The sequence below is a fragment of the Chiloscyllium punctatum genome, chromosome 49, assembly GCF_047496795.1.
Source record: "Chiloscyllium punctatum isolate Juve2018m chromosome 49, sChiPun1.3, whole genome shotgun sequence".
NCBI classification, from domain to species: domain Eukaryota; kingdom Metazoa; phylum Chordata; class Chondrichthyes; order Orectolobiformes; family Hemiscylliidae; genus Chiloscyllium; species Chiloscyllium punctatum.
This window is the reverse complement of record NC_092787.1, coordinates 56,758,006-56,783,433: the sequence shown is the minus strand read 5'-3', so window position 1 is coordinate 56,783,433 and position 25,428 is coordinate 56,758,006. Positions and strand designations below refer to the sequence as shown.

The 25,428-nt window shown below is 37.6% G+C and overlaps 1 protein-coding gene across 23 annotated transcripts in view; it reads right to left on the bottom strand.

Moving 5' to 3' along the window:
- Window positions 1–25,428, bottom strand: part of tncb (tenascin Cb) — a 366,196-nt gene that overhangs the window by 29,016 nt on the left and 311,752 nt on the right. For 14 of the 23 annotated variants that reach the window (XM_072565497.1, XM_072565496.1, XM_072565492.1 and 11 more), the window contains 5 exons: window positions 17,083–17,391; window positions 14,887–15,150; window positions 11,397–11,666; window positions 10,110–10,382; window positions 2,509–2,781 (listed from right to left, as the gene is read on the bottom strand). In XM_072565497.1, the coding sequence (XP_072421598.1) occupies window positions 2,509–2,781; window positions 10,110–10,382; window positions 11,397–11,666; window positions 14,887–15,150; window positions 17,083–17,391 (1,389 nt within the window). The remainder of the gene's footprint in view (window positions 1–2,508; window positions 2,782–10,109; window positions 10,383–11,396; window positions 11,667–14,886; window positions 15,151–17,082; window positions 17,392–25,428) is intronic. The other 9 variants (XM_072565504.1, XM_072565507.1, XM_072565511.1 and 6 more) reach the window with 5 other exon arrangements.

The window sequence follows — 25,428 nt, the reverse complement described above, 5'->3', positions numbered from 1 at the left end:
TGTTTATTAGTAAACTGTCCTTTGATTTAGTTGAGAATTTTGTGGTTTAATCTTTTAGCAACTGGGGTCTTAAATTAAAGAAATGAAAATGTTACTGCTATGCTGTCTTCTGTTTCATACTTCCACACAAGTTCAAAATTTACCCTATTGTTTGATCATTGTAAAACCATCCCAGATTCCTTTCTGATCTGATTTTAATTTTTATAGTGGATAGAACTGGAGTAAACCAGCTACACAATACAGGCTGGTGGCAAACTGTTGATGATTTTTTCATTAATGTTCTTTCTACTGGTGTTGAGGGAATGATAGTTGACACACTTTTTTGATGATTCTTTTCTACTCTCATTGCTGTTTTTATTTGGCTTGAAATTAAAAATTGCAACAATATTTTCCGTGACAATGGCTTATACCTTTCTGTCGATTTAGTATAAGCTTTTGCTATATTGATGAACAACTTTTATCTCTTCCCTTATCTTTAATAGACTCATTTGCCTCATTGACATCAGTAGTTTCTGTTAAATGTGAAGTTTTCAAATCATTTGAATTAACTGCACTATATAATAAAAACATTTGCACCATAACTCTTTCATTGTTCTTTTCATTAAGTCTCTCAACTAAGATTTTGGCTTTAGAGGATCCAGCACTTGGTTCACCTCTGGGCATCTTTGTTCTAGAGCCTGGAATAACCTTAGAGTTCTTCTGTAGAATTTCCACTGAAATAGTTAAAAATGACTGCCAATACTGTTTCCCTTGTGGTCTCTTGATCTCCAACAATAATTTCAGTAGGAGATTGTGAAAAGCCTGCAGACCTTTTAGCCTATTCAATTTTCATAAAGACAAAGCATGCGCACTCTGAGTGCAAGGTGATTTATCTGGAGTGGACTAATTGGTGACTAAAAATCATGAATTAGAATTCGTCTTATTGTCATGTGCACTCAAATGAGTACAATGAAAAGTTTACAAGTCGCCATTTAAGGTGCCATCTTAGGAACAAAGGTACCTAGGGTATGGATTGTTAAGTACAAATTCTTAGGAAAATATTGAAAAATAAAGAAATAATAAGTTCAGAATAACAGAATAATATATTCATAACAGCAGACTTTCCGCCATTGCTTGAGTGTATTACCGTAGTGTGGAAGTTGTTCATTCAACTGCAGAAAGTCAATGGCATTGAAGTGATTGAGTAGATAAAATTGAAGACTACAGTTATTTGTAATCATTCCTGATGAAGGGCTTATGCCCGAAATGTCAATTCTCCTGCTCCTCGGATGCTGTCTGACCTGCTGTACTTTTCCAGCGCCACACCTCTCGACTCTGATCTCTAGCATCTGCAGTCTTCACTTTCTCCCAGTATAATTATTGTTCTACAAAGTACAATTATTCACTAATTGATCCATTAGATCATTGATTTAGTAGTGGAAAAGATTTCCTGAATTTTCACTCTGAATCAGTCTGAAAAGCATGTTCTTCTTTCCATCTAATTTTATGACATGGATGGTGATTAAATTTTCCAGTGCAGTTACACAAGTCTTTGAAAATCTCCCCTAATAACTGGGAACGTCAGCCCTGTCTGATTGTACGATAGTATTAAAGTCAGAAGCGAATCATATCACTTAGGTTTCAAATTGCAGTGTGATCTGAAACCACATATAAAACTAGGGTAACTGGGATTTTAAAAAATAAACAAATATTTATAATATTGCTGTGAAAGACCAGATTTTGTTGAAGCTTGCTATCTTGCACTCAAGAGGGCAATTCACAGGAATACCGATTCAAGGGGAAAACAAACAAAGCTTGGCAATTATCTGTCAACCAGCATTAACGAGTGCATTTGCCATGGGAATACCATTACCATCAGAATTGCCAACCAATCAACACTTTATGTTGATGTCCCCTTTCTTGGTATTCGACTGAACTGTCCTGACGAATGTAAGATGAAAAGTTTTGATAAAATATGTTGTTTTTCAGCAATACTTAAGCTCTGGTCTACCAAATGGCTACACTTGAAATGTGTTAATTTTATTAGGAAAAAAACCTGACTAATATTTGGAAGGCATGATGAAGAGCTCATTGGTCAGTGAGTAGTGAGAGACCTGGTAATGGCCGGGGGGTCTTGCAGCTACTGGCATCGCATGGTATGCACAACTTGGAGTACAACTGACCCTGACAAGTTGGACTGACCTGTGGTACTCCTCTTTGTGTTCTGTCCATGTCCATTTTTGCTCTCTGCATCCTATTGTTGAGTACAAAGCACCAAAATCTCTAACTCAGCCTATCCTGCACCTCTGAATTGGAGAAAGTTCAAGGCAGACTTGAGGGAAAGAAAGGGGTGATAACTATTAAAATTAAAAGCAAAGAAAACATGCTACAGAAAGAACAGGGTCCTTGGAGATATTAGTATGTTAGGCAACTAGATGGAGTGTTATTTTATTTTATAAATGAAACTTAACCAAGCCATGGTATAAATAAATCATGAAAGCAAGTGCCTTATTTTGCTTTCTGCAATACCTGTAGTAGTGAGAGCAGTGAGAGGTTGTGTGTGCCAGCCTTGAATTACGCCAGTAACATTAATTTGGTATCCAGTGCCTTCTACTAGACCTGAGATGTCAGCAGTTCGTGTTTTCCCTGATAGAACTTGCTGTATTGGATCAAGCGAGCTGTCAAAATCTCTAACATCTATGATAAAATAATCAAATGCCTCTTCTTCTGCTGTCCAAGAGAGTGTGAAGCCTTCTGAGGTAATACCTGAAACAACTAGGTTCTCAAGTTCAGCTTCTTCTTCTAAAGGAAGGAAGAGTCATCGAAATATTTATTTCAGTCATACTTGTCATGTCAAAAGCGCATTTCAGAGCAAACATTGTTGATTTGGTAAATTCAGATTTACGAATTCAAGATGGAGCTTATTATAATATTTTACACAAATACATGCAGGCAAATCAATCAGCAACAATAAACGCACTTTCGTGAAGATATTACCTCTTGAAAAATTTTCAATAGTTAAGGAAATGTACAAAGCAAAGCACTTTGTTATGGTATTTGATAACCAATAATGGTGAGAAGTTTAGTCTGAGTAGATGCTCAACTGAATGATTGTCAGAAAGGCAAAACATCGTGTCATCTCTTCTGTAACAAACAGAAGGAAATGATTAAACTGAAAAGAAAACTATAAAGTATGTGCTGGTGGTGAATGGAATTATTCATTTATTTGCCAGCTCCTGAGCTATGTAGTTAAAAAAAGGCTGCCTGCATTGCTAAGGCAATAAAACTGAATTAGCTGCTTTGCAGAAACTCAAAAATCTGTTTAAAAATGATTCCTCAGTGAATAAAAATGATTTTTCAGTGAAGCGTAATTTATCTGCTCTCTGTTTCTAACTAACACACATTTAGTAGCTAAGCAACCACAAAATACTATTCAATGGGTAAAATACTTCAGAAAGTTCTGAGTCGTGAACTCATTCCCTCGAGGGCTTTCTTTCTTTAGCAGATTTTCACTGTTTTTCTGGGATTCTCCAATCCACTTTGAAATCCTGGAGCCAAATATTAATTCAAAGTTGATGTTTTGAGACTAATGACCCTTCTTCAGAGCTGGACTTGAAATGTTAACTTTGCTTTCTCTCCTTAGGTTCTGCCAGTCCTGTTGTGTTCCTCCAATAACATCTGTTCTTGTTGCAGATTTCCAGCACCTGCAGTTCTTTGTTACATACTAATTCATAGGTATCAGAGCTCAAAATCTTTATTAAGTGTTTAGCAACTGATTTTTAAAACATTTTAGCTTTAGTTTTTGGAGGATATTTTATTTGATGTTTCATAATATGCATAACATAAACTACAAACTCGCTATTTTTCCAAATGTACAAACATATACCCTCTTCATTCTGAATTTGAATACAGTGTTGAGAGTGTGGTGCTGGAAAAGCACAGCAGGTCAGGCAGCATCCAAGTAGCAGGAGAATTGATGTTTTGGGCATAAGCCCTTCATCAGGAATGAACTCACTCCTGATGAAGAGCTTAGGCCTGAAAAGTCGATTCTCCTATTCCTTGGATGCTGCCTGACCTGCTGTGCTTTTCCAGCACCACACTGTTGACTCTGATCTCCTGCATTTGCAGTCCTCATTTTCTCCTAGAATTTGAATACACTCTCAACAGAAATTGTAAATTATCTTTGTATTTACCTTACCATTACAGAATAAGTATCTCAAAACAGAGGATGGATATTTGTTACGGCTTGGGACTTAAAAATATGTAGAGCATACTAAACACCAGACTTATTCTACTTAACTTTACCAGCACTTGGGATGAACAAATGTCATGGTCTGAGCTAGAATCTATAGGTATCTCTGCAAGCAGAGCAACGTCTGCTGCTTGACCTTAACATTAGAGGATGTAAAACATTCTGATGAAGAGTTACAGGTAGGCTTTTACAAAAGACTTGCATTAGTACCTATTTTCATGAATCCGAAGAGTATTTTTGCTTTTATGAGAAACGTCAATAGTTTTTCCTATATAAATCATGCACGTTCACTTTACAGCATTTTTGACTTACGAAAGGTTTTCTGGAAACCCTCCATTTTCGGATAAAGGGGGTTGGGGGGAGTGGGGGGGCTACCTGTACTTTCAAAACGTTAAACATCTTTCTCTTTCGGGAAAAAAAACAAGTTGCTGGAAAAGCTCAGCAGGTCTGGCTGGCAGCATCTGTGAAGAGCAATCAGAGTTAACGTTTTGGGTCCGGTGACCCTTCCTCAGAACTGATGGTAGCTAGGAAAATGCCGGTTCATATGCAGAAGATAGGATGGAGGAAGGGGGATAGGAGTAAACATTAGTTGGAAATAGTGTCCAAAGAGAGAGAAGAACAGCTGGACAGACAAAAGAGTTGATAAAGATCTGGCTCGGAGAGTGAATAGTGGTAAATGGAGACAGTTAGTGGCTAACAATAGGCAGTGTGTAATGGTAGACTATGTAATATAAAGGCCTGGTGTGTGGGGTTGGGGGCTAGGACATGGGAGAGTTCAGACTCTGAAATTATTGAACGTGATATTGAGTCTCTTTCAGATGCTGACCCACTGGTCTGCACTTTTCTGAGTTGCAGCATTTGCAGTTTCTCTCCTTCCCTGTTATGCACACATTAGATTTGGATTTGTTGCATCAAAAAAGGGTCATGAACTCAACTTAAAAATGTAAGAAGAAAATACAAAAGCCTCTCTGAGCACTTTCCATGACAGAAATTCATGTTAAGCTAATTATCTTTTATTGCCCTCAGCAATCTTCAACACACTAAAAAGACATCAGCCTGCCACAAATCACTACCTTTAGCAACACAAACCAAAAAAGAGCATGTTTCTGTAGCTATAAATTGGGATGCAATTAATGCAAAATAAAGCTGCATTTCTACAAACAAAGCTCATGGTCAATCAATGAAACAAGATTATTAATAATGCAAATAACTGTAAGAAGACAATATTCATGCATTGTACTGGCCTTATCATTTAACACATTTGTGATCATCACTGCTTTCGAAGTAGCTAGTAGATGAGTGCATCAATTGAACAAATCTGGAGTTCTGATTTTCTAATTGTACAGCGCTGGTGTCATTTAATTAGTCAATTCCACTGAATAATCTTGGTTTGAAATCATGTTCCTTTGAGAAAATACCAAACAAGCTCAATGAAGTGTTATACTTGAATTTCCGTAAGGTATTTAACTATGGGCTACATTAAAGGTTATTAAACAATCTAACAGCTAATGGAATAGGGTGTAACATATTAGCATGTGATAGAGGGTTGGAAGGCCAGCAAGAAGCAGAGGGTAGATATAAATGGTTCATTTTTGATTTGGCAGTATAAAATGAGTGGTATTCCCCAGGAACCAAGGCTGGATCTTAACCAATCAAAATCAACATCAATTACTTGGACGAAGGAACCGGGGCTGCCAAATTTGCTGATGATACAAAGGTAGGTCTGACAAATTATGGAGAAGACATAAGGCAAACATCTTCCCACTGTCACACATTTCCAGACTTGAAATTGCTGCAACTCCTCAAAGTAACATCTGTGAGTGCAGAAAAAACCCAGCACCTACCGATGCTAGAAATCAGAAACAGAAACAGAAGTTGCTGGGAAACCTTAGCTGGTCTGGCTGCATCATTGGAGAGAAAGCAGAGTTAATGTTTCGGGTCCAGTGTCCCTTCTTCAAAACTGATTGTAGCTATGACAAGGTTAGTGTTTATACAGAAGGTGGAGCCAGGGTAAGTAGGAGGAGAAAATGATAGGAAGAAATGGAGCCCAGAGAGAGAGAGAAAAACAGTTGGATAGAAAAAGGAATGGGTAAATGTCAGTCTGGGAGAATGAGTAATTGCTAATGAGGACCATTAGTAGCTTATCATGTGATTGTTATGGTAGTGGCCCATGTGTTGACAAGGCCAAGTGTTTGGGGATTGAGGAAAAGACATGGAAGAAGGCGCTCAGACCCTAAAATTACTGAACTCGATATTGAATCCTGAAGGCTGTAAAGTCTCCAAGTGGAAAATGAGATGCTTGGGACTCTGCAGCCTTCAGGGGTCAATATTGGGTTCAATAATTTTAGGGCCTGAGCACCTTCTCCTTTGTCCTTTCCCCAATCCCCACAAAGGATGCCGTGCCATCACATGGGCTGCTACATAATCATCTCTTTGTCAGCTATCAATGGTCTCAAACAGCAGCTACTGATTCCCCCATGTGTGGGTGAGGGAACCTGTGAGAGTGGGGGCAAGTTGATGGGTTCCTGTGAAAGTGGAGGCCTGTCTAATAGAGGGGAGTACAGCTGTTACTTGTTCCAGAATGTATGTTCAGTCAGAATCAAAGCCAGCCATTGTTGCCTTGGAGCTTGTAACCCTATAACTTCAAATTTATGACACCAAGTAGCATCCCAATCCCTCTTGAGGAAACCCTAACGTAAACAGTCTGCAAAGGGACAAAGATTAAATGAGTGAATGACAGTTTGGTACATGATGTACAATATGAGTAAGGAATGATTTTATCCAACTTGGTAAGAAGAATGCAAATGCAGCACAACATAAGAATGGAGTGAGTTTGCAGAATTATGCGATACAGAGATCTGGATGTCCTGGTGTGTGGATCACAAAAGATCAGTAAGCAGATACAGCAAATGATTAGGATGACAAATGAAATGTTGCCATTTAATACAAAGGGAATATTTTATAAAAGTAGTAAAGTTTTGCTAGAGCTGTGTAGGGGGTTGGAAAGGAGATATCTGGTGTACTATGTGTAGGTTTGGTCTCCTCATTCAATAAAGAACAAAATCGCAGGAGAAGCAATGCAGGAGAAGTTTACCTGGCTGATCCCTGGGATGTAAAGATTGTCTTGTAGGGCAAGGTTGGAGAGACTGGCGATTTTATTAAAAGGTATAGGATCTGACGGGCTGAGAGGATATTTCTCCTTGTTTAAAAAACTGGAACTAAGTGACACAGCTTAAAAATAAGGCTTTTCCGATTTCAGACTGAATTGGGAAGAATCGTTTCCCTCTCAGAGGATTGTGAGTCTGTAGAATTCTGTTCCCCAGAGAGCAGCATCATTAAATACTTCTAAAGGTAGAGCTAGGTAGATTCGTGACTGAGAAGGGAGTAGAAGGGGATAGACAGGAAAGTTGTGGTCACAATCTTATCTTGAAAGATGACAGAGAAGGCTTCAGGGGCTGAAAGGCCTACTTATTCTTCTATTTCAATGTAAATATTGCTGAATGAAATATATTTAAAATGTTCAATAGTAACTGTTTTTAATGCCAAATAGTAAGTAGCCTGTAATTGGTATTGAATTTCTTAGGTCCAAGGAATGCATTCAAGTCTTTTCTTAAAAATGCCAAGTACTGTTACTTTCCACCCATGTCTGTATTAATTTGTTTCCACGCTTGTGTTATCATTCTGTGAGACTTATACTGGCTTTACTGTATGACTTTGGCACTCATCAGAACAGCTGGGCAGAGTTAGTCACATATGTGAAAAATCCTGGCATTTCATCTGTTCACAGTTATTAATCCAAGCTGGAAAGGAAAACTAAGAAAAAAACTTCCTTTGCTCAGCAGAACTTAAGCCAGAAGCTACCAAAACACAGCCGATAGCCCACATTTTCATCACAGATCTTTTGGAGGTCAAGAGCAGAATGGAAGCTGAAATGGTTTCCATATCAAGTAAAGGAGCCATTCCACATAACACAGGCATGTAAAAGCCTTCTACAGCAAAGTCATATGAAAGAGTACTTAGTATTACTCCTTAGTAAATATGAATGCTATAATATTATACATAAATGCAATTGTGTTTTAACATAGACAAAACAGTTACACAGACACACTATTATTGATACATAACCCCACACAAAGGGATGACAAGCTCTGATGCAAATTGCACCCAATATGCTGAACATGCTACTCCATGCTTACTGTAAGAAACCCTTCAGGCATAAAAGCATTTCTAATATTTTATTCAAAGTGGAAGATTATGGGCCATAATTTGCTGGGAAAATGATAAGTTAATGTGCTGCCATTATTAATGTGGAAATTGCTGACCAGTTTGATGTGAGGAAGCAACAGATTGTAAATCACACAAATTACATTGTCTTGACTGCTCTGATGTTTGCCATGTGAAACTGGCATCTTGTGCTTAAATTTTCCATTGAAAATTTTAGTCGTGCATTACAATAAATGCATTTATGACTTGTGTATTACTTATGTGAGGGCTGTTCCTTAACTATGTAAGGCTTTTTTAAATAATGGTCACAATATTCTGTAAAAATGCCACTCTGTTTGACAGTAGAACTGAGCTCCACAACATGAGCTGAAAATTTGGATCCTGAGTCCTTCAGAAATGTGGAGTCAACATAGTTGCCCACTAGTGCAGGTTAGCTAGGGCAAGTCAGATGACAGAAACTTTTGCAGCAGTCAGTCTGCTGTGTTGTGAGATCTAAATGCCCAGCACCACAGCCATCCACTTTAATGAATGTTCTGAAAGTGTAGGTAAGCAACATGAATGTGGAGTTGCGTGGCAGTTGATTAAGGGGTGTCTACTGTGGGGGGTTGGGGGGGGGTGGTCATCAGAACATTTGGATCAGATATATGCTCCTGTAAAAACAGTTCATTAGACCATAAGCTACAGGAGCAGAAGAAGGCCATTCAGCCCACCTAATCAGCTCCGCCATTTGATTATGGCTGATAGGTTTCTCAAACACAATCTCTTGCCTTCTCCTCGTAACACTTGAGTCCAAATATCCAGCCCAGAGGGTGTGCTCATTTACTTTTTTTTTCCTTTCTGTCCTCACTTAATCCAATGTACCTATCCCTCTCTTTATTTCTTGTCCTGTACCAAATTTCAGTCTACTTCACCCAATTCCTTCTCTACCTCTCTTGTTTCTTCCTCAGTCTCATTGCTTCATGATATACAGAGGAACCTCAATTATCCGAAAGACACAGTCGGGGAGTATTTTGTTCAGTTAATCAAATTCCAGAAAATCGAATGCTGTATAACATAGTTTAGCCAAGCATCGGGACATTACGATCTTGCCAAATAATCCAATATTTGGATAATCAAATGCCAGATAATCAAGGTTCCTCTGAAGACAGTCAGTTCTGATGTTCATAGATGCCTCAGTGACCTTAACACTATATTACCAGCTTGTACTGTCAGCAAAATGTGGTGAATGGTTCAAAAAGACAGGTCATCGCCACCTTCTCAAAGGCAATTAGAGGTGGGCAATAAATGCTGGCCAGTGATGCCTACGTTTCACCAATGAATAAAACTAAATTTTAATTACATTGAAGAAGGAGGGAAATGTCCTAGCTAATGGGGTGTGCTGTGAGAAGCCATGGTCCAGTTACTTCTAAGCTTTTATAGCAAGTCACAGATCATTGCAAAGGTCCCAAATGGCAAACTGTAAATGATGTGAGGACTTTGTAAAGTATTAGAGCAATCAGAGGGTTTTGGGTTTGTTGTTGCAATGAAAAATATCATTGGAAAATAAATGCCACAATCAAAACGAGTCGAAAAAGTGCCAAATTTTGACAAGCCTTTGTATGACATTGTTATATGAAATTTGAGAGAATAAATTATTTTATAAAATAGCAAATACCTGTCAATACAACAGTAGTTGCAGGAATTGTACGTCGGCCATTGACAATTCCATAGAAATAAATCACATAATTAGTGCCAGCTATGAGGTTGGAGAGTTGGGTGGTTTGCACGTTGCCCGGTGCTGTGTATTCCAGTGGCTCTGTGAACCTGTCAGAATCTATAAGTTCTATGACAAAGCTTTCAAATGCCTTGTCCTTTCCCGTCCAAGAGAGGCTGAAGCTGTTTGAGGTAATGCCTGAAACCACTAGGTTGCCCACTTCGGGTTCTGCCTCTATAGGGATTGTTTTGGAAATAAAACTTCAGCACTTTTAAAGCAACACAACAAAAGAGTACAGATTAGCTCAGAATCAAATGACACAGCCTAAAACTCAGATGATGCTTGTCACTTAGTTAATAAAGTCACATTTCTCTAGATTGCCCTGCTATTGTCTACTGGGACCAGGTAATTTGTATTGTGATATGAAACTTCAGTTTAAGAAATAACCACACTACTAGAAAAAATCCATATCCTTTACTCAAACCCCTTGACAATAACCCCATTGCCATAATGTTTAAGACTGTTAGGGATTAACTTCATGATTCTGCAAATTCTTTAGCATGTGCTTTTAATGATAACTTTGGAGGTGATATCTAGCTTCACTTAACACTGTACAATTAAATTAACAATGTGCCTGTATTGCTCAGCTGGATTATATGGTACTTTGTGTAACTTCTGCAAAGAAAAGTCCTGGATAAAATTCTTGTGGCTTCTCCTTTATGAGGAATATACAATCTTATTGTTGTACTGACAATTTTACTGCATGCAAGAATGTATTTAACATAGTTATTGCTTGTTAATTGGAAGCTCGAACTGTGCTGGCATAATACTTTGCTCTAATTATAAAGGACATCAAGAGTTATAAATAGTACTCAAAGATACATGCATGAACGTTTAACAAATAATAAAGGAATGGAATATCTTCACATAATAGCTACTCTCAGGAGCAGGTTTTTGCAGTCGCTATGTATAGCATTTTTTGTGTTAAATCTGGATGATAAAGCCTTATTCCTGATTTTCTATCTGAAAAGAAACATTATTCAAACTAGTGAGTATTTTTGCTATCCAAATTTTAGGAGAACATATAAGAGCTATTGGTAAGATTAAAAGAGAAAATCCAAATTATAATTAAAATACATTTTACGTTTCAATACAGATCAATAAGCAACTGGGTAATAAGAACAAGTTTCTAAAAGAATCAGGTAGAATCAATTTGCTGCTGAAAAACTCCAGCTGCAACACAAATACCTGTTGTAGCAAATGCACTAAGCGTTTGTGTTTGCTGTCCATGATAAAGACCAGAGAGATAAATGACATAATCAGTGCTGGCTAAGAGCTTTGAGATGCCAATAGAGCGATGGTTGCCTGAGACAATGAGCTCCGAGGTTTCGAAGATCCTGTTAGGATCTGTAACGTCTACTACAAAGTTTTCAAAGGTGCCATTGGCTGTCCAAGAGACAATGAAACCGTCTGAGGTAGTATTGGAAACCATTAGGTTGCTAAGTTTGGGTTCAGTCACTGAGGAAAGGAAATAATTGGATAAAAAAAACATTCAGTACATCTGAAATCAGTCATGTCTTCCAAAATGTAACCTACACATTTCAGCATTAACTGGATCTTAGAGCTCAACACATTTGATGTTAAAACATTCATTTTTGGAGCTGCTGATCAAATCTGTGCGCTTTGAAGAAAAATTCTTAAAATGATACAATTCTCTGAAGTCAATAAAACTCAATTGTTAAATATAAACAAAAGTGACCTGAGCTCTTTGAAAGTTGTAACATTGCAACTAATGAAGAAGATCAAAAGGTGTTTTCTGATTTTGTAAAAGTGCAACACATGATACACAATGTAGCAAGCTTTGAAAGCAGAAGCAACTCATTCAAACATATATTTTCTTAGCATTAAGGTGAAAACCATGTTTTTTTTTACTGAGAAACTGTTATTAAATCTTAATTAAAATACTAACATCAAACTTTTAATATATGACATCCTTGGAATATAAACAAACTATTTCCTTTATTTAAAGGTAAACATTTAACATAAATATGCCAATTCATACTAATAAGGTTTAATTGCTTTACCATTAGACCAGATATTAACTGAGAAAATAGTGTGCTAATATTACTGGATAAACATTTAATGCATTCATTTGGAATATCTGTTTTAGCAGAGTTCATATGTTAATGATTATTTTGAAACAACAGCCAAAAGACTGTCACATGGATCTGTTAAAGATTTATCTGCTGTCTCCAACAGAACATCCAGGCTACCTTCTCTAATGAATATGAATTGGATGGATGTCAATGTTGGATGTGAAATGCTATCATCAAATGTGAAATAGTGTCCGAAAAAGTGAAGTTGTATGAATGAAAGTAGTGTCGTTTTTGAGTTGTGAGTAGACTTAAGAAGTTAATACTCTGCATAAGCTGGTGGCTGAAATAGACGCTCAACTACTGTTTGTAGGATCTGTTTCATTGCGTCATTTTTGTGGTGAAATAATTTGCTGATCGTTTTTGTCTGCCACTTGGTTGGGTAACACAGAGCAACTGGAATCAGTTGGATTCTGTGCCATTGATAGTGAAAAACTTAGCAAGGCAAGAGAGTGTGGAAGCAAGAAAAGCAGTAGCTGAGGGGAGGCAATGGTCTAGTGGTATTATTGCTGGGGTATTAATTCAAAGACACAGCTAATGTTCCAGGGAGCTGGGATCAAATCCCAGTGCAGCAGATAGTGGAATTTAAATTCGATTAAAACAGACATCTGGAATTAAGAATCTACTGATAATCATGAAACCATTATCAGGACAAACCCACCTGATTCACTGATGCCCTTTAGGGAAGAAAACCGCCATCTTTAGCTGGTCTGGCCTACATGTTACTCCAAAGCCCCAGCAATGTGGTTAACTCTTAACTGCCCACTGAGAAATTAGGAATGGGCAATAAAAGCTTGCCTGATCAGTGACCCCACATCCCATGAATAAATAAAAATAAACTGTAAGAGAGCAGTGACACGGGAGGCATTTTACTGGATTTAATTTCCACACAGATTGGAACTACTTTAACTTGGAGAAGTGTAGAATCTATTTCATTGCGATAGTTTTGTACTGAAAAGATTTGCTGATTATTTTAGCTTCCCACTTAAATTTCCCAGTGCGACTGGAATCAGTTGAATTATGTGCCACTGATGGTGAAAAACTTTAGCAAAGTAAGATAGAGTGAAAGGAGGAAAAGCAGTAATTATCATCCAGGAGCAGGTTGTTAACAACTAAAATATTTGATAAAGGACTGGGAAAATACAAATTAATAATTGAATGGCATATTGGTTCAGTGCAATATGTAAAGCAAGCAATATGCTTTATTTATGTGAGAAATCAACAGGAGTTAGGCTTAGCATGGTGCAAATGTATTACAGTCGCCATCATTTATTCAAACTAAGTGGATCTGTTATGACAGTAACAGCTTTTCACTAATGCAATGTAACTCTACATTATTAAAGGTCAATTAAAGCATAGTAATGTATACATGCAGTTTATTTAATGGATACTTCTTTGAACTACAAACCTATTCATCCATCTTAACCAAGGTTATTCATATTAGTTATATTTTTGTGCGCATGAAGGAGGATTGAAAATAGACTTGGATTTGGCTTAAGGAAGGATATTCTATGTTCATTTACCTTGTATATCACAAACCATTGCAATCAGATATTTCAGTCTGTTGTCACAAGCACCAACAATATTTTACAAATTACATGTTTCATGCAGCTCTATAGTTTGCAATAACAGGCTTAGAAATGACTAGACTTAATAACTTGATATTAATATTCATTTGGCTCCATGGTATGGGAAACTAGAAAGAGGAAATAAGATTATGGAAATGCCAAAGATCTCATTCAATAATGAACAGTTAGTGGGTAATTAAAACATTGTAGTCACAATCATAATACTTTGATCAGTAGGTCTGTTAGGTGTTATAAATACAAGCTTAATAGTTAAATAGCTATGTTGTCCTCTTAAGTAGGGGGTGCCATCTATCAGAATTCGAATGATTTCTAGAAAATTTGATTTGAAGAGAAATGCCAGATTTGTCTATTTTAAATTAAATCCCATGTTCCACCTTTGTGTTTCATTAAGACTATATTGATTAAAGTTTCAACAACTTTCTGATACAACAAAAGAATTGGAATGTCAATCATGACACCTTCTTGCTTTTAGCAAAAGATGGCAGCCCCACAACTGAAAGAGGTTATCAAAGTCCACGAGAAAATAGCCAGAGACCATGCCAAACCATTTGTATCAACACAACATAGTTTGCCATTTTGACAGAGACTCAGATGCTCACGATCTCTTCAGGCAACAAGCCTTCAAAAAACAAAGGTCAACATTGCTAGTAAAGTGAATCGCTGCTAATGCAGAATTTGACACTTTTTCTATTGTCATGCATAGATGTTTAATTGTTGCAATGAGTAAGCAAAATGTTGTGACAATTCATGCATTCCTGTATCTTGGAATATTTGAAGATTGCTGCATCCAGTGAGACCATTTCCTATAAATATGAAAGAGTGAATGATTTGAGGGAGATGATATGCCATTCTGCTTTTCAGCATAGGACCTGCAATAGTAATAAGTTAAAAACTGGAGGTATATTGTGCAATTAAAAAATATGCAAAGCCATCAATGGATGAGCTGTTCATTTCTGAGGAAAAATAAGAAAGTGGAAAATAAATAAACCAAAATACCTGTTTGAGCTTCAGTGTATAGTGGCTTTGTTTGCTGACCATGACTTATACCATAGATGGAAATCTCATAGTCAGTAGCAGCATGAAGATGCGGGATGTCTATGGAATACTGATCACCTGGTACTGTGTATGTTAATGGTTCGAATAACCCATCAGAGTCTTTAACATCTATAACAAAGTTTTGAAAGGACTCATCAGCTGTCCAAGAGAGTTTGAAGCTGCCGGAGGTAACTTCCGAGACCATTAAGTTTTCAAGTTCAGAGTCTGGCAAGGTAATAAATATTTTGAAATGTTAAATTACGAACTGCGAAGCTGTACAAGATAAAGTTCTACAATCACTAACATGCCATCACACAGTCTGGAAGATAATGAACGATTAACTATTTGGAGGTGAAAAGAATAGGCCTGAAGCAGATCACAGGTAACACACAGAAAACACATAGAACGCATATGCAATGAATGGTAAGTGAGAATGTAAACGTAATCCAGGTAATGAGGTAGCATTAGTATGGAATGAAATGATGGTGACAAAGGCAGCATAATTCCATTCAGTACCACTGTTTTAAAAAAAATAAAGAAGTGGTCACCTGCAAAAGAGTATATTCAGTGAGAGTACGTGCATAGTACAATTGCAAAGCTACTTAAAAACATTCAAATGAGTTTATCCTTTCATCCTGGAAAGGGAAAATTAATCATTAACTGGTCAGTATTTTGTAAAAATGTCCAAAGCAATGAGGTAATGTTCAGATGCTATTTTTCCAACCACTAAACTATAATGCATTCACAACAGTCAGCTTGAGTTATTGCTCTGCCCTAAAAGAGAGATAGTGGCACGATATATATTATATTGCAATCCCAAGACATAAAATAGATCATGTTATATTCTGGAAATTCCTTATAAGTCCTGAAATGTACTTAGCCAAGAAATAATATTATTGGTAGTGACAGAAGGTCTAATCTATAAGCAAATGAGAAATTTCTAACGTCACTATACATTGTGGACCTGCGCAATAAATTGGATTGTAAATATTTCTAACACAAATGGATGAGGGAGAGGAGTGATCATCTAGAATTTACATCCAGATTGTCGGTCAGTCTCTCTGACAGATAGTCAATACATGTGAATGTTAAGTTCCTGGTGACTTGCCTCATCTCTATAATTGGCTTTCATACTCATGAGTTGGGGCAGGAAGGAAATTAGACCAGAGTCTTGGCTTAGATCCCTATCAAATAGTCTTTAATGAAAACTTTAGCTGTGTGCTGTTGGGAGCAGGCACAATCAGACATAATTGCAATGATATCCCATTAAGTCAAATAACCAATCAATTCCTTCCTGACGGGGGCTCACACATGGAGATCTGCCACTGAAGGGCATTGCTGTCTGTTTAGTGTGAATCAGCATCTTTAGGAAGGGAAAATAAACTGCTGAGGAAATTCTAAAAGTCTAAAAAATTCTAAAACAGCAGATATGTTTTTGCATGCAATGCTGATCATTTTCAGCTGATTTACATGAGGTGCCTGGAACACTTTCTGTAACTGAGATTAAGGGAACATGTCGCAAAGGCCCTGTCCTGACATACAGCCTAATTTGTAAGAATTACAGAATCAACTTTATTTATGACATCTCATTGACCCATTTAATGAATCTGCATGTTTGGACTGCATCTTTTCAAATTGCTGTTCACTTTGAATATGTTCAGAAAACCCTTCAGTTGCTGACTTTAAAAACAATTGTGAAGATTTTGATTCAAAAATGGACCTCAGAAATTCAGTAAAACTAATGAATTTTTAACTGAGTTTGGAATGAGATTCTTTGCTGCAATCCAGTGCAATGAGTGGCCTCACATAACTAGGCCAAGAACAATTATGTCCCAAAACATATCATAAAGTGCCATGCCATGTAACATTTGGACAAACTGGACAGAAAGCGTACATAAATTGTTTGGCGGAAGCGATGAGAGGGTTAGAAATATATGCTTTTCACATGCAGAAAGGCAACAAATTCTCCTGTTCCTAAATGGTACCACTTGGGGCTCAGCATGATTGGAGGTGAAGAGAAAGTTGTGCCAATGAATGATGGAGATCATACGGAATGCAAATAAAATATTGGAGACTGATCATCTCCTAAACAATGAAGGGGAGGAGGTGAAAGCTGGTGCATTGATGAGAGAAGCACTGTTTGATGTTAAGGAATACCTGTTTTTGCAATATCTTTCAATGGTTGCGAGAGGTGGCGTTGGAATACTCCATAAAGATCAATCTCGTACTCAGTGCCAGCTACCAGCCCTGTTACATCAGTGGTATGCTGATCACCTGGTAGGGAAATCTTCAAAGGGACACTCGATCCATTAATATCCTTTATTATTAAAAGAAATCTATCAAAGAGTCCACTTGGCGCTGTCCATGATATCTCAAGGCTGTTGGAAGTTATGTTTTTTACCAGAAGATTCTCTGGCTTGGCAGCTCCTGAGATTGGAGAATGTGTGGTGGTATTGTCAAAGGATTCTGGAATAGATGTTTGCGGATTAGAATTAACCAGATGATCTAACTTTTTTCACAAACTGGTCAATTAGGAGAGACCCTTGCACAATGAATGTCCCCACCATAGGTTAGCAGAAGTGTGAAACGATACATCAGAAGTCACATTCCATTCCCCACTCCGACAACAAAAAGCTTCGTTATATAGAATGATCTCTTACTGAGTTGTGAAAAATTAAAGAAAAGTGCATTGTCAAAGTTTAAGTAAAGAAAGGGCCCCCTAAAGTTTATATTTTTGCTGCATGCTATTTAATCTTGACATTTTACAACAGCCAAACTTAAAATTTTAAATACTAATTTTCAAAGTCTGTGAGAAGATTTGTAGCTCGGGTGCTCATTGTTGTGGTGCTGTTCACCAAGCTGGGAATTTGTGTTGCAGACGCTTCGTCCCCTGTCGAGGTGACATCCTCAGTGCTTGGGAGCCTCTTGTGAAGCGCTTCTGTGATGTTTCCTCCAGCATTTATAGTGAAGCATCACAGAAGCGCTTCGCAGGAGGCTCCCAAGCACTGAGGATGTCACCTAGACAGGGGATGAAACGTCTGCAACACAAATTTAAATACTACTCTAATCCACACTTCTGGAAGCATCAATTTTAGAGCCATTCCTTTCTATGGAAGTCTGGTTCTCTGTTTTCTTTCTTTGCATCTGCAATTCCATTTTACCAGGTAAGGCTTCATTTTGTCTTGGTCTGAAGTCAGGTCACTGGCCCCGAAATGTTAACATCGTTTTCTCTCTCTACACATGCCGCCAGAACTGCTGAGTTTCTTCAGTAATTTCTGTTTCTTTTTGTATCAGTTCTCCAGCATCAGCAGTTCTTTGTCTATTTTTGTCTTTGATGTGTTCAGTCATTTCTCAAAAATAACAAACTCTGACCTACCCAGTGACACACACCTTTTCCAACGTGTGGTTCCGTGAGTATCAGCACTCCTCAGGAACCTGGCCTGTGTGATTACACTGTGTGAACTGAGACAGTGAATGTTGGCAGACAATTTGAGCACATGGAGAGTGCGAGGCAGCATCACAACTTGATCCTGCCATCACCTGGCATTCACCCACACATGAATTTCAGCTAAATTCACTGGAAAGCAATTAGAAATGGGAAGCCTGGCTGAGATTTCCTCCTGAGGCCACTATTACTGAGGCCAACTGGAGCATCTGGCTCATGCCCAGAATGAGAGCAGCAAGCTGAATCTATACTGGGAATTGAATTAGATTTTTTTCTGGACTGGAAGCCTCGCTATTTAACTGTCCATCATGGAGCCACAATTAATCTTTGAATTATAAATATTGATCAATTGTTAGCAAATGTATCTCCAAAGGAGATATATATCGGGATTAAATTGAGCGAGACGTAAGCTGTTCAGTTCCTCAAGATTGCTGTACTATTCCATCAGATCTGTATTTCAATTCCATCTCCCTATTCTCCATGTCCCCTGATGATCTTAACAAAAATCTGTCAACCTGAATCTAGATAACTCCAATTGATCTGGTGTTCATAGCCTCTGGGAAGAGAGTCATCATGTCAGCTGCTGATGCTCTAAGCTCTGGCAGTCTCACTTTCTTTATGTCTTTTCAAATGTTGCTTAAAACCACTCTGTTTAAGCTTACCTGCATAATTCATCACGTGTCTTGGTGTCAACATTTGTTTATATTCTCCTGTGAATTATCTTGTATCATTTTACACCAGATGGGGTCTAACCAAAGTCTGTAGCATAATTATAGCAGAATCAATTCAAATCAAACTGCTCCAGCAATAAAAACGTCATTCCATTTCCCTTTTTGATTACTTTTTTAAACCTGTGTATCAGTTTTAGTGATTAATTTATATGGATACCTTGCTCTCTTTGGCTTCTTGAAGTCCCTGGTCTCTCAGTGATAAGAAAATATTCAGGTTTGTCTTTCTTATTTAAGTAATGTATATGTTCCCACTCTTCCCACATTGAATTGCTTCTGCCAAAGTTTCACCCCATTAGTCTATCTATTTGTCTTTGAAATTGTATTCTCCCATTTATATTATATATACTGTCCCTTAACATAGTGTCCTCTGCAAGTCCAAATATACACCTCTTTACTCCTTCATTCAACTCATTTATGCACCTGGTGAAAAGCTGAGACTCAAATACATATTCCTGAGGAACACCACTTATAACATCCCATGGATCTCCACATTAATGCCTAGTTATTGCTTTCTACTTCCTATCCAATTAATAACCCAGTTCACAAAGTCACCTCCAATTACATGCACATTTTCAAAAATATAATTTCCTGTTCAGGACTTTATGACATGCAATTTTGAAATAACTCAGCCACTACCTGAAGTGTAAGAGTAAAAATCAAATTATTAGTACTGACAGCCAGAATGCTAGAGTCAATTTCTGCTTGAAATTTGCTTGTTCTGAACATTTAGTTTATGACTAGTGCATTTTTGTATTTATGTTAGCTTTCAGAATTGAAGTTTAACAGTAGACAATGGAATAAATGGAATTAAAGAACTTTGAAGTCGAGCACATTTATAAGGTCAAGGGTATGTTGATTTAGAGGTTAAGAACTAGAATGGTAAGGTAATAAAAATATGGGGTTTTAATGATTGCCAGAATACCTACAAAAAAAGTACTTCAGAAGGTAGCCAATGGTTGTTTAACAGCATCAACATAGAAGAGATGAAATTATAAAATCAGTAGGCGAGCTAACTTAACTGAGGATGTGGTCCATACAAAGCTTATAGTAAAGACAGTGCGGGCGAGTTATAATTAAATTAGCTTAAAAACATTCAATCAATCCTCAAGGTCAATTTAAGGGCAGTCTCAAGCAGGTGGTATAATCGTGGAGATGTGCGGAGCTTAAGAAGTTTCTCTGGGTTTAATGTATCTGAGTATTTGTCTGCTGGGAGGGGTTCATTGGAATTTGGAACATGAAGAGAACTAAAGCAGAAGAAGTGGCTCTGGGCAGCATAGGTACTGCTTTTGGAAGATTCGAGATAACTAGCCTCAGGAGAGTCATACTGGGAAAAGTGCTAGGGATAATGGCAAACTCTAGGAATTGATGATGATTAGTACAATTGGGGGGTGAGGTAAAAGGAAGACCACAAGCAGCATTTGTTTGCTTCAACCAATAAATGTTGGAGCTTAGAGAAATTCGGCAGAAGTTCAATTAAATTAAATGTTTGATAAATGTTGAAACAGTGCTGGTAATTGGATGTTTGGGAGTAGTGTTAGGAAGTTTGAACAGTCTTGGGAAAAGACATTGAACTACTAAGCTATGAGAAGTTGTGGCAGTTCAAGATGGATAGGCTTCAGGTATTTTAAATCTAGATCTTTAAAAGTGAAGAATTGAACTCCCTTGAACTTGCAATAAGAGGTGGTGATCCACAGCCCCATGAGCATCTGGCTGGGATCTATGCTGATCACTGATCACATTAATGACTTGCAGCCATTGCAGCCTGTGGGATACTAAGCACAACTGTTTGTTAACTTCTATTATCCCACGTTAATCCTAATTGTTAAAGCCTACATTGTGTATATGATGTATTGTTTAATATTATTATCGTACCTGTTCAGTATACCTCTTTAACCATTATTACTAATTTTGTTTTGGTCAAGTTTGCACAATATGTATTATTTTTTAGCTGTTTCTATTCAACTCTGGAAAGCCTGCAACTTATTATCTTATCCTTTGTTCTTCTGTACATTCTTTCTGTAAAAAAAGATTATGGTCTACTATCTAGGTCATAACAAAGATCTGGCTTGTCTGGTATTATTATAACTGGGACCATAAAACACCGTCACCTTATATTTGCTGTCCAGAAAATATTATTTGTAACCAATCACAGAATTGATATAGTGAAGGAAGAGACATTTAGCCTATTGTGTTTGCACTGGCTCTTTGAATGAGTGTCACGATTTAATTCCATCCTCACAATCGCTCCTGTAACCTTGTACATTATTTTAAAAAGCATCTAACACCCTTTTAATTGTCTCCATTGAACATGCCTCCACCACACTTCCAGGCAATGTATTCCTGAATCAAAACATTGGCTGTGTGAAGGAGTTAAATGTCATATCATATGTACTTTTTTTTGCAAATCTGATGGTCTTGATCCACTCATGAGAGGGAACAGTTTCTCTCTACCTACTCCGTCCAAAGGCCGGGAGGAAGGCAAACCCTGGGAATCATTGATTGATCAGTGCAGTTGGGAGTGGATTGATTTTGGAAAATTCAATCAAATCCCTTTGTAGCTTTATCATCTCCAAGAAAAACAGTCCCAACATCTCCAGTCTATCTTCACAACCAAACTTTCCCATCTCTGAAGTTATTCTTTCAAACCACTTATGCAATGTTTTCACATGTTTCCTAAAATGTGAAAACCCATCTCCCCCCTGATCTGTACACAATACTCCAGCTGCTGTTTAACTAGTGTCTCACATGGTATAATCTTCCTGCTCCTGAACTCTATGCCACTATTCACAGATTCTAGAATACTATGTTTAGTGAAGTTAAAAGTCACACAACACCAGGTTATAGTCCAACAGGTTTAATTGGAAGCACACTAGACTCTCACATACACACGGACACAGGTACACACAGACGCGCACACAGACACCCACACACACCCTTATAGACACACACACTCCCACACATGCACCCCCTCACAGACTTAAGACACTCTGCACTCACTACCCACACACACACACACACACACACACTTTCTCACACTCACAACCCCCACCCCAGACAGACAGACACACACACACAGACAAAGATCCACATGCACACATATATTTTGTGTGGTGAATTTTTTGTACTTGTAGAGTTACATTGCACTTTGCTCAAAAACCACATACATTCATGTAGAACTCTGAGTTCAAAAACTGCATGAATTTATGTAAAACTCTGTTATCTCACTTTTTAGATTGGAATCAATCTAAACATCAGGTCATAGACAGAGAACACAGTGGGCTAACACCTTCAATTCCTGATGAAGGGCTTTTGCCCAAAACGTCGATTTCGAAGCTACTTGGATGCTACCTGAACTGCTGTGCTCTTCCAGCACCACTAATCCAGAACCTTCAGCATATTGTCTAGCTATCACCATTGTTAACAGCTAACCTGAGAATGCAACTTTTAAAAAAAGGGTTTTGTGATTTACACATGAAAGAAGTGAAACTATCACTGTATTCTAACAGATGAAAGGCTTAACAGACAATCAATTCTTCAATGTATAATTTCAGTTACATCACACTGCAAAGTCTTGCTATAAATTCTGTGTTATGATCGAGCCCTCCACAATCACTTGATGAAGGAGCGCCGCTCCGAAAGCTAGTGTGCTTCCAATTAAACCTGTTGGACTATAACCTGGTGTTGTGTGATTTTTAACTTTGTACACCCCAGTCCAACACCGGCATCTCCGAATCATGTTTAGTGAACCATTCTTTTCTTCTGTCCTGCCACCTTTACTGCCTCATTCAGAAGTTATGCACTCAAGTCTCTCTGCTCCGGCACACTCTCAACAATAATACTCTTTACTTTAAACTACCTCGTTGCTCCAAAACTATCACCTCATACTTCTCCACAGTAAACTTCATCCACCCACTTCACCAACTTGTCAATGTCCTTTTGAAGTTCTACACTGCTCTCAGGGTTTAACATTCCCCCAAGTTTTGTGTCATCTGCATGCTTTGAAACTGTCTATTATATTCAATCAGGGAAAGGCAGGGTTTAAATTTTGAGCCTTGGGGAACTATAAGACCATAAGAAATTGAAACATGAGAAGGCCATTTGACTCCTCTTACCTAGTCTGTCATTAAATAGGATCATGGCTCATCTGAGGTTGGGACTCCAACAACAAGCCTTCCTCTAGGCTGATAAATATCCATTATGTTTTGTTCCCTATCACTCTGTTAATTTTGGATCCAGGTGAGGAGTACCCTCAGCATTTCATGAAATCTAACTCTTCTCACAAGTCCATCGTGTGGCATTGTATCAAATACCTTTTGGAAACACCACATTTACAGCATTACTCTCATCAACCCTCTCTATTATCATTTCAAACTTCATCAAGTTACCTAAATATGGTTTAGCTTGAGGACCCTCTCCCTAAATAATTCATATTTTTCCATGTGACTGTGACTGACAGACTGGTCTGAAATTGCTTGGATTTTCCTTGCAAGCTTTTTGAACAAATGCCAGATTCTGAATTGTTATTTCAAAGCCAATTCTCTTGCCACTTCAATGTTATGCTCCCTTCATAGCGAGACTCACTGGTGCTAAAGTGAATGTTGGAGTACGCTAATGCATAAAAGTATAAAATCTTTATATTTGAATAAGGGAAAACTAACACTTCATGTTTCAATAGTTTCATAATTGTAATAATTAGCATTCCATTTAGTATTGGTACAGGAAAAGCTAGGGCATTATTTTCTAAGGCAGCTTCAACTGGGCATTGGTGTGATTGCAGTAGAGTGAGTGGCTTGGATCTGGAATGCACTGCCCAACTGTCTGGTCAAGGCAGCTTCATTTAAAGTATTTAACAGGGAATTGGTTCATAAACTAAAAAAGAAAATATTTGTAGGGGTATGGGGAAAGGTTGTGGAGTGCCAGTAGTTGAATTGCTCATACAGAGAGCGAGCAGAAAATTAATAGGCCAAAAAGCCTTATTTTCCACTGTCACCAGTGTAAGATTCTATGATGTATGAAATATAAATTGCACCCCCTGCAACACCAAAGGGAATCAAGCCTACATGTTTACCATTGATCTAAAGGAATGTTGATTTAGCCACATGAAAGTTGATTTCAAAGAAACTAAAATAAATTGCTTTAATGTGTCTGACCAAAGTGGTCAAAAACGATCAGGCAGAAAGGAAGAAAAATATCTAATAAACCTTGATTCACTGCTTGTGTTTTCTTTTCATCTTTACAACTTTGACATAGTTCAATAATATTAAAGGTCTGACTGTTTTCTCTAATCATAGGTTCATGACAAAACTCATACTCTTTTTTGATAACACTCAAGATTTCTTTGTGAAAGTGCTGATATTGTCAGGTTGATGCTAGCTCTCCACAACAGAAACGATTGGTTCATTGATATTTCTGATTATAGAAGTCGAGCAATTTGAAAGTTGTTTAGCGACACATGAAGGTCTAAGCTAGCATGAAAGATATCCACATATTCTAAATAGAATGCTTTGATAATAGTCATGAGATGAAGCAATACCATTTTCAGGTTAACTTCCAAATGCCCCATACCATCTGATCACTTCTGACAATGGGAAAATAATCTACACCTTGCTGTCCTGCTAAAAAAAGAAGCATGTAAATGATATGCCTCGATCATCTATGCGCAAGCATTTTGAAACGGGATTTGATTTTCAAAGGGATGAGGGTGATTTGGTTGCAGTATTGCTTGTGGAGGTTTGAATGGATTGTACACAGTGGCACAGGAATAGATTGATGCGTGATTCTCTGAAGTCTGCTTGAATCTCACTCTTGGGGAGATGATCAAGAGAAGCCAAACCTTTCTCGTCAAGCAATAAGAGAATAATTCACACCAAGAGAATTCATATACTCATCCTGGAGCTCAACATAGAAAGCTACTGCCAGGGGAATCAAGGCCTTTAACTTGATCAGATCTCTTCAGTACTGGAGGGACAGCAGTAAAATGAAAAGCGAGGAAATCAAATTTATTCTTTGCATGATTTTCCACTGCTAACTGAATATTATTAAAAATCCACTTTAAATCTGAACTCATGAATTAAGATTAATGCGAGCATTAAGAATCAATGCCTGGGGCTTAACAAATCTGACTAGACAACATAAAACGTTGGATTAAATCTATACCTTTCGAGTTCCTAATTATCTTAATGGTAGATTCAAATTACTAAAGTTTGACCAAAGATAAATGAGCAATGTCATTTCTAATCCTTATTGGAAATGTACAGTACATATTCACTTGCATGTCATGAATCTTAATATGTTCAGTGCAATATTTTAAACTAGCGCAAAACCCTT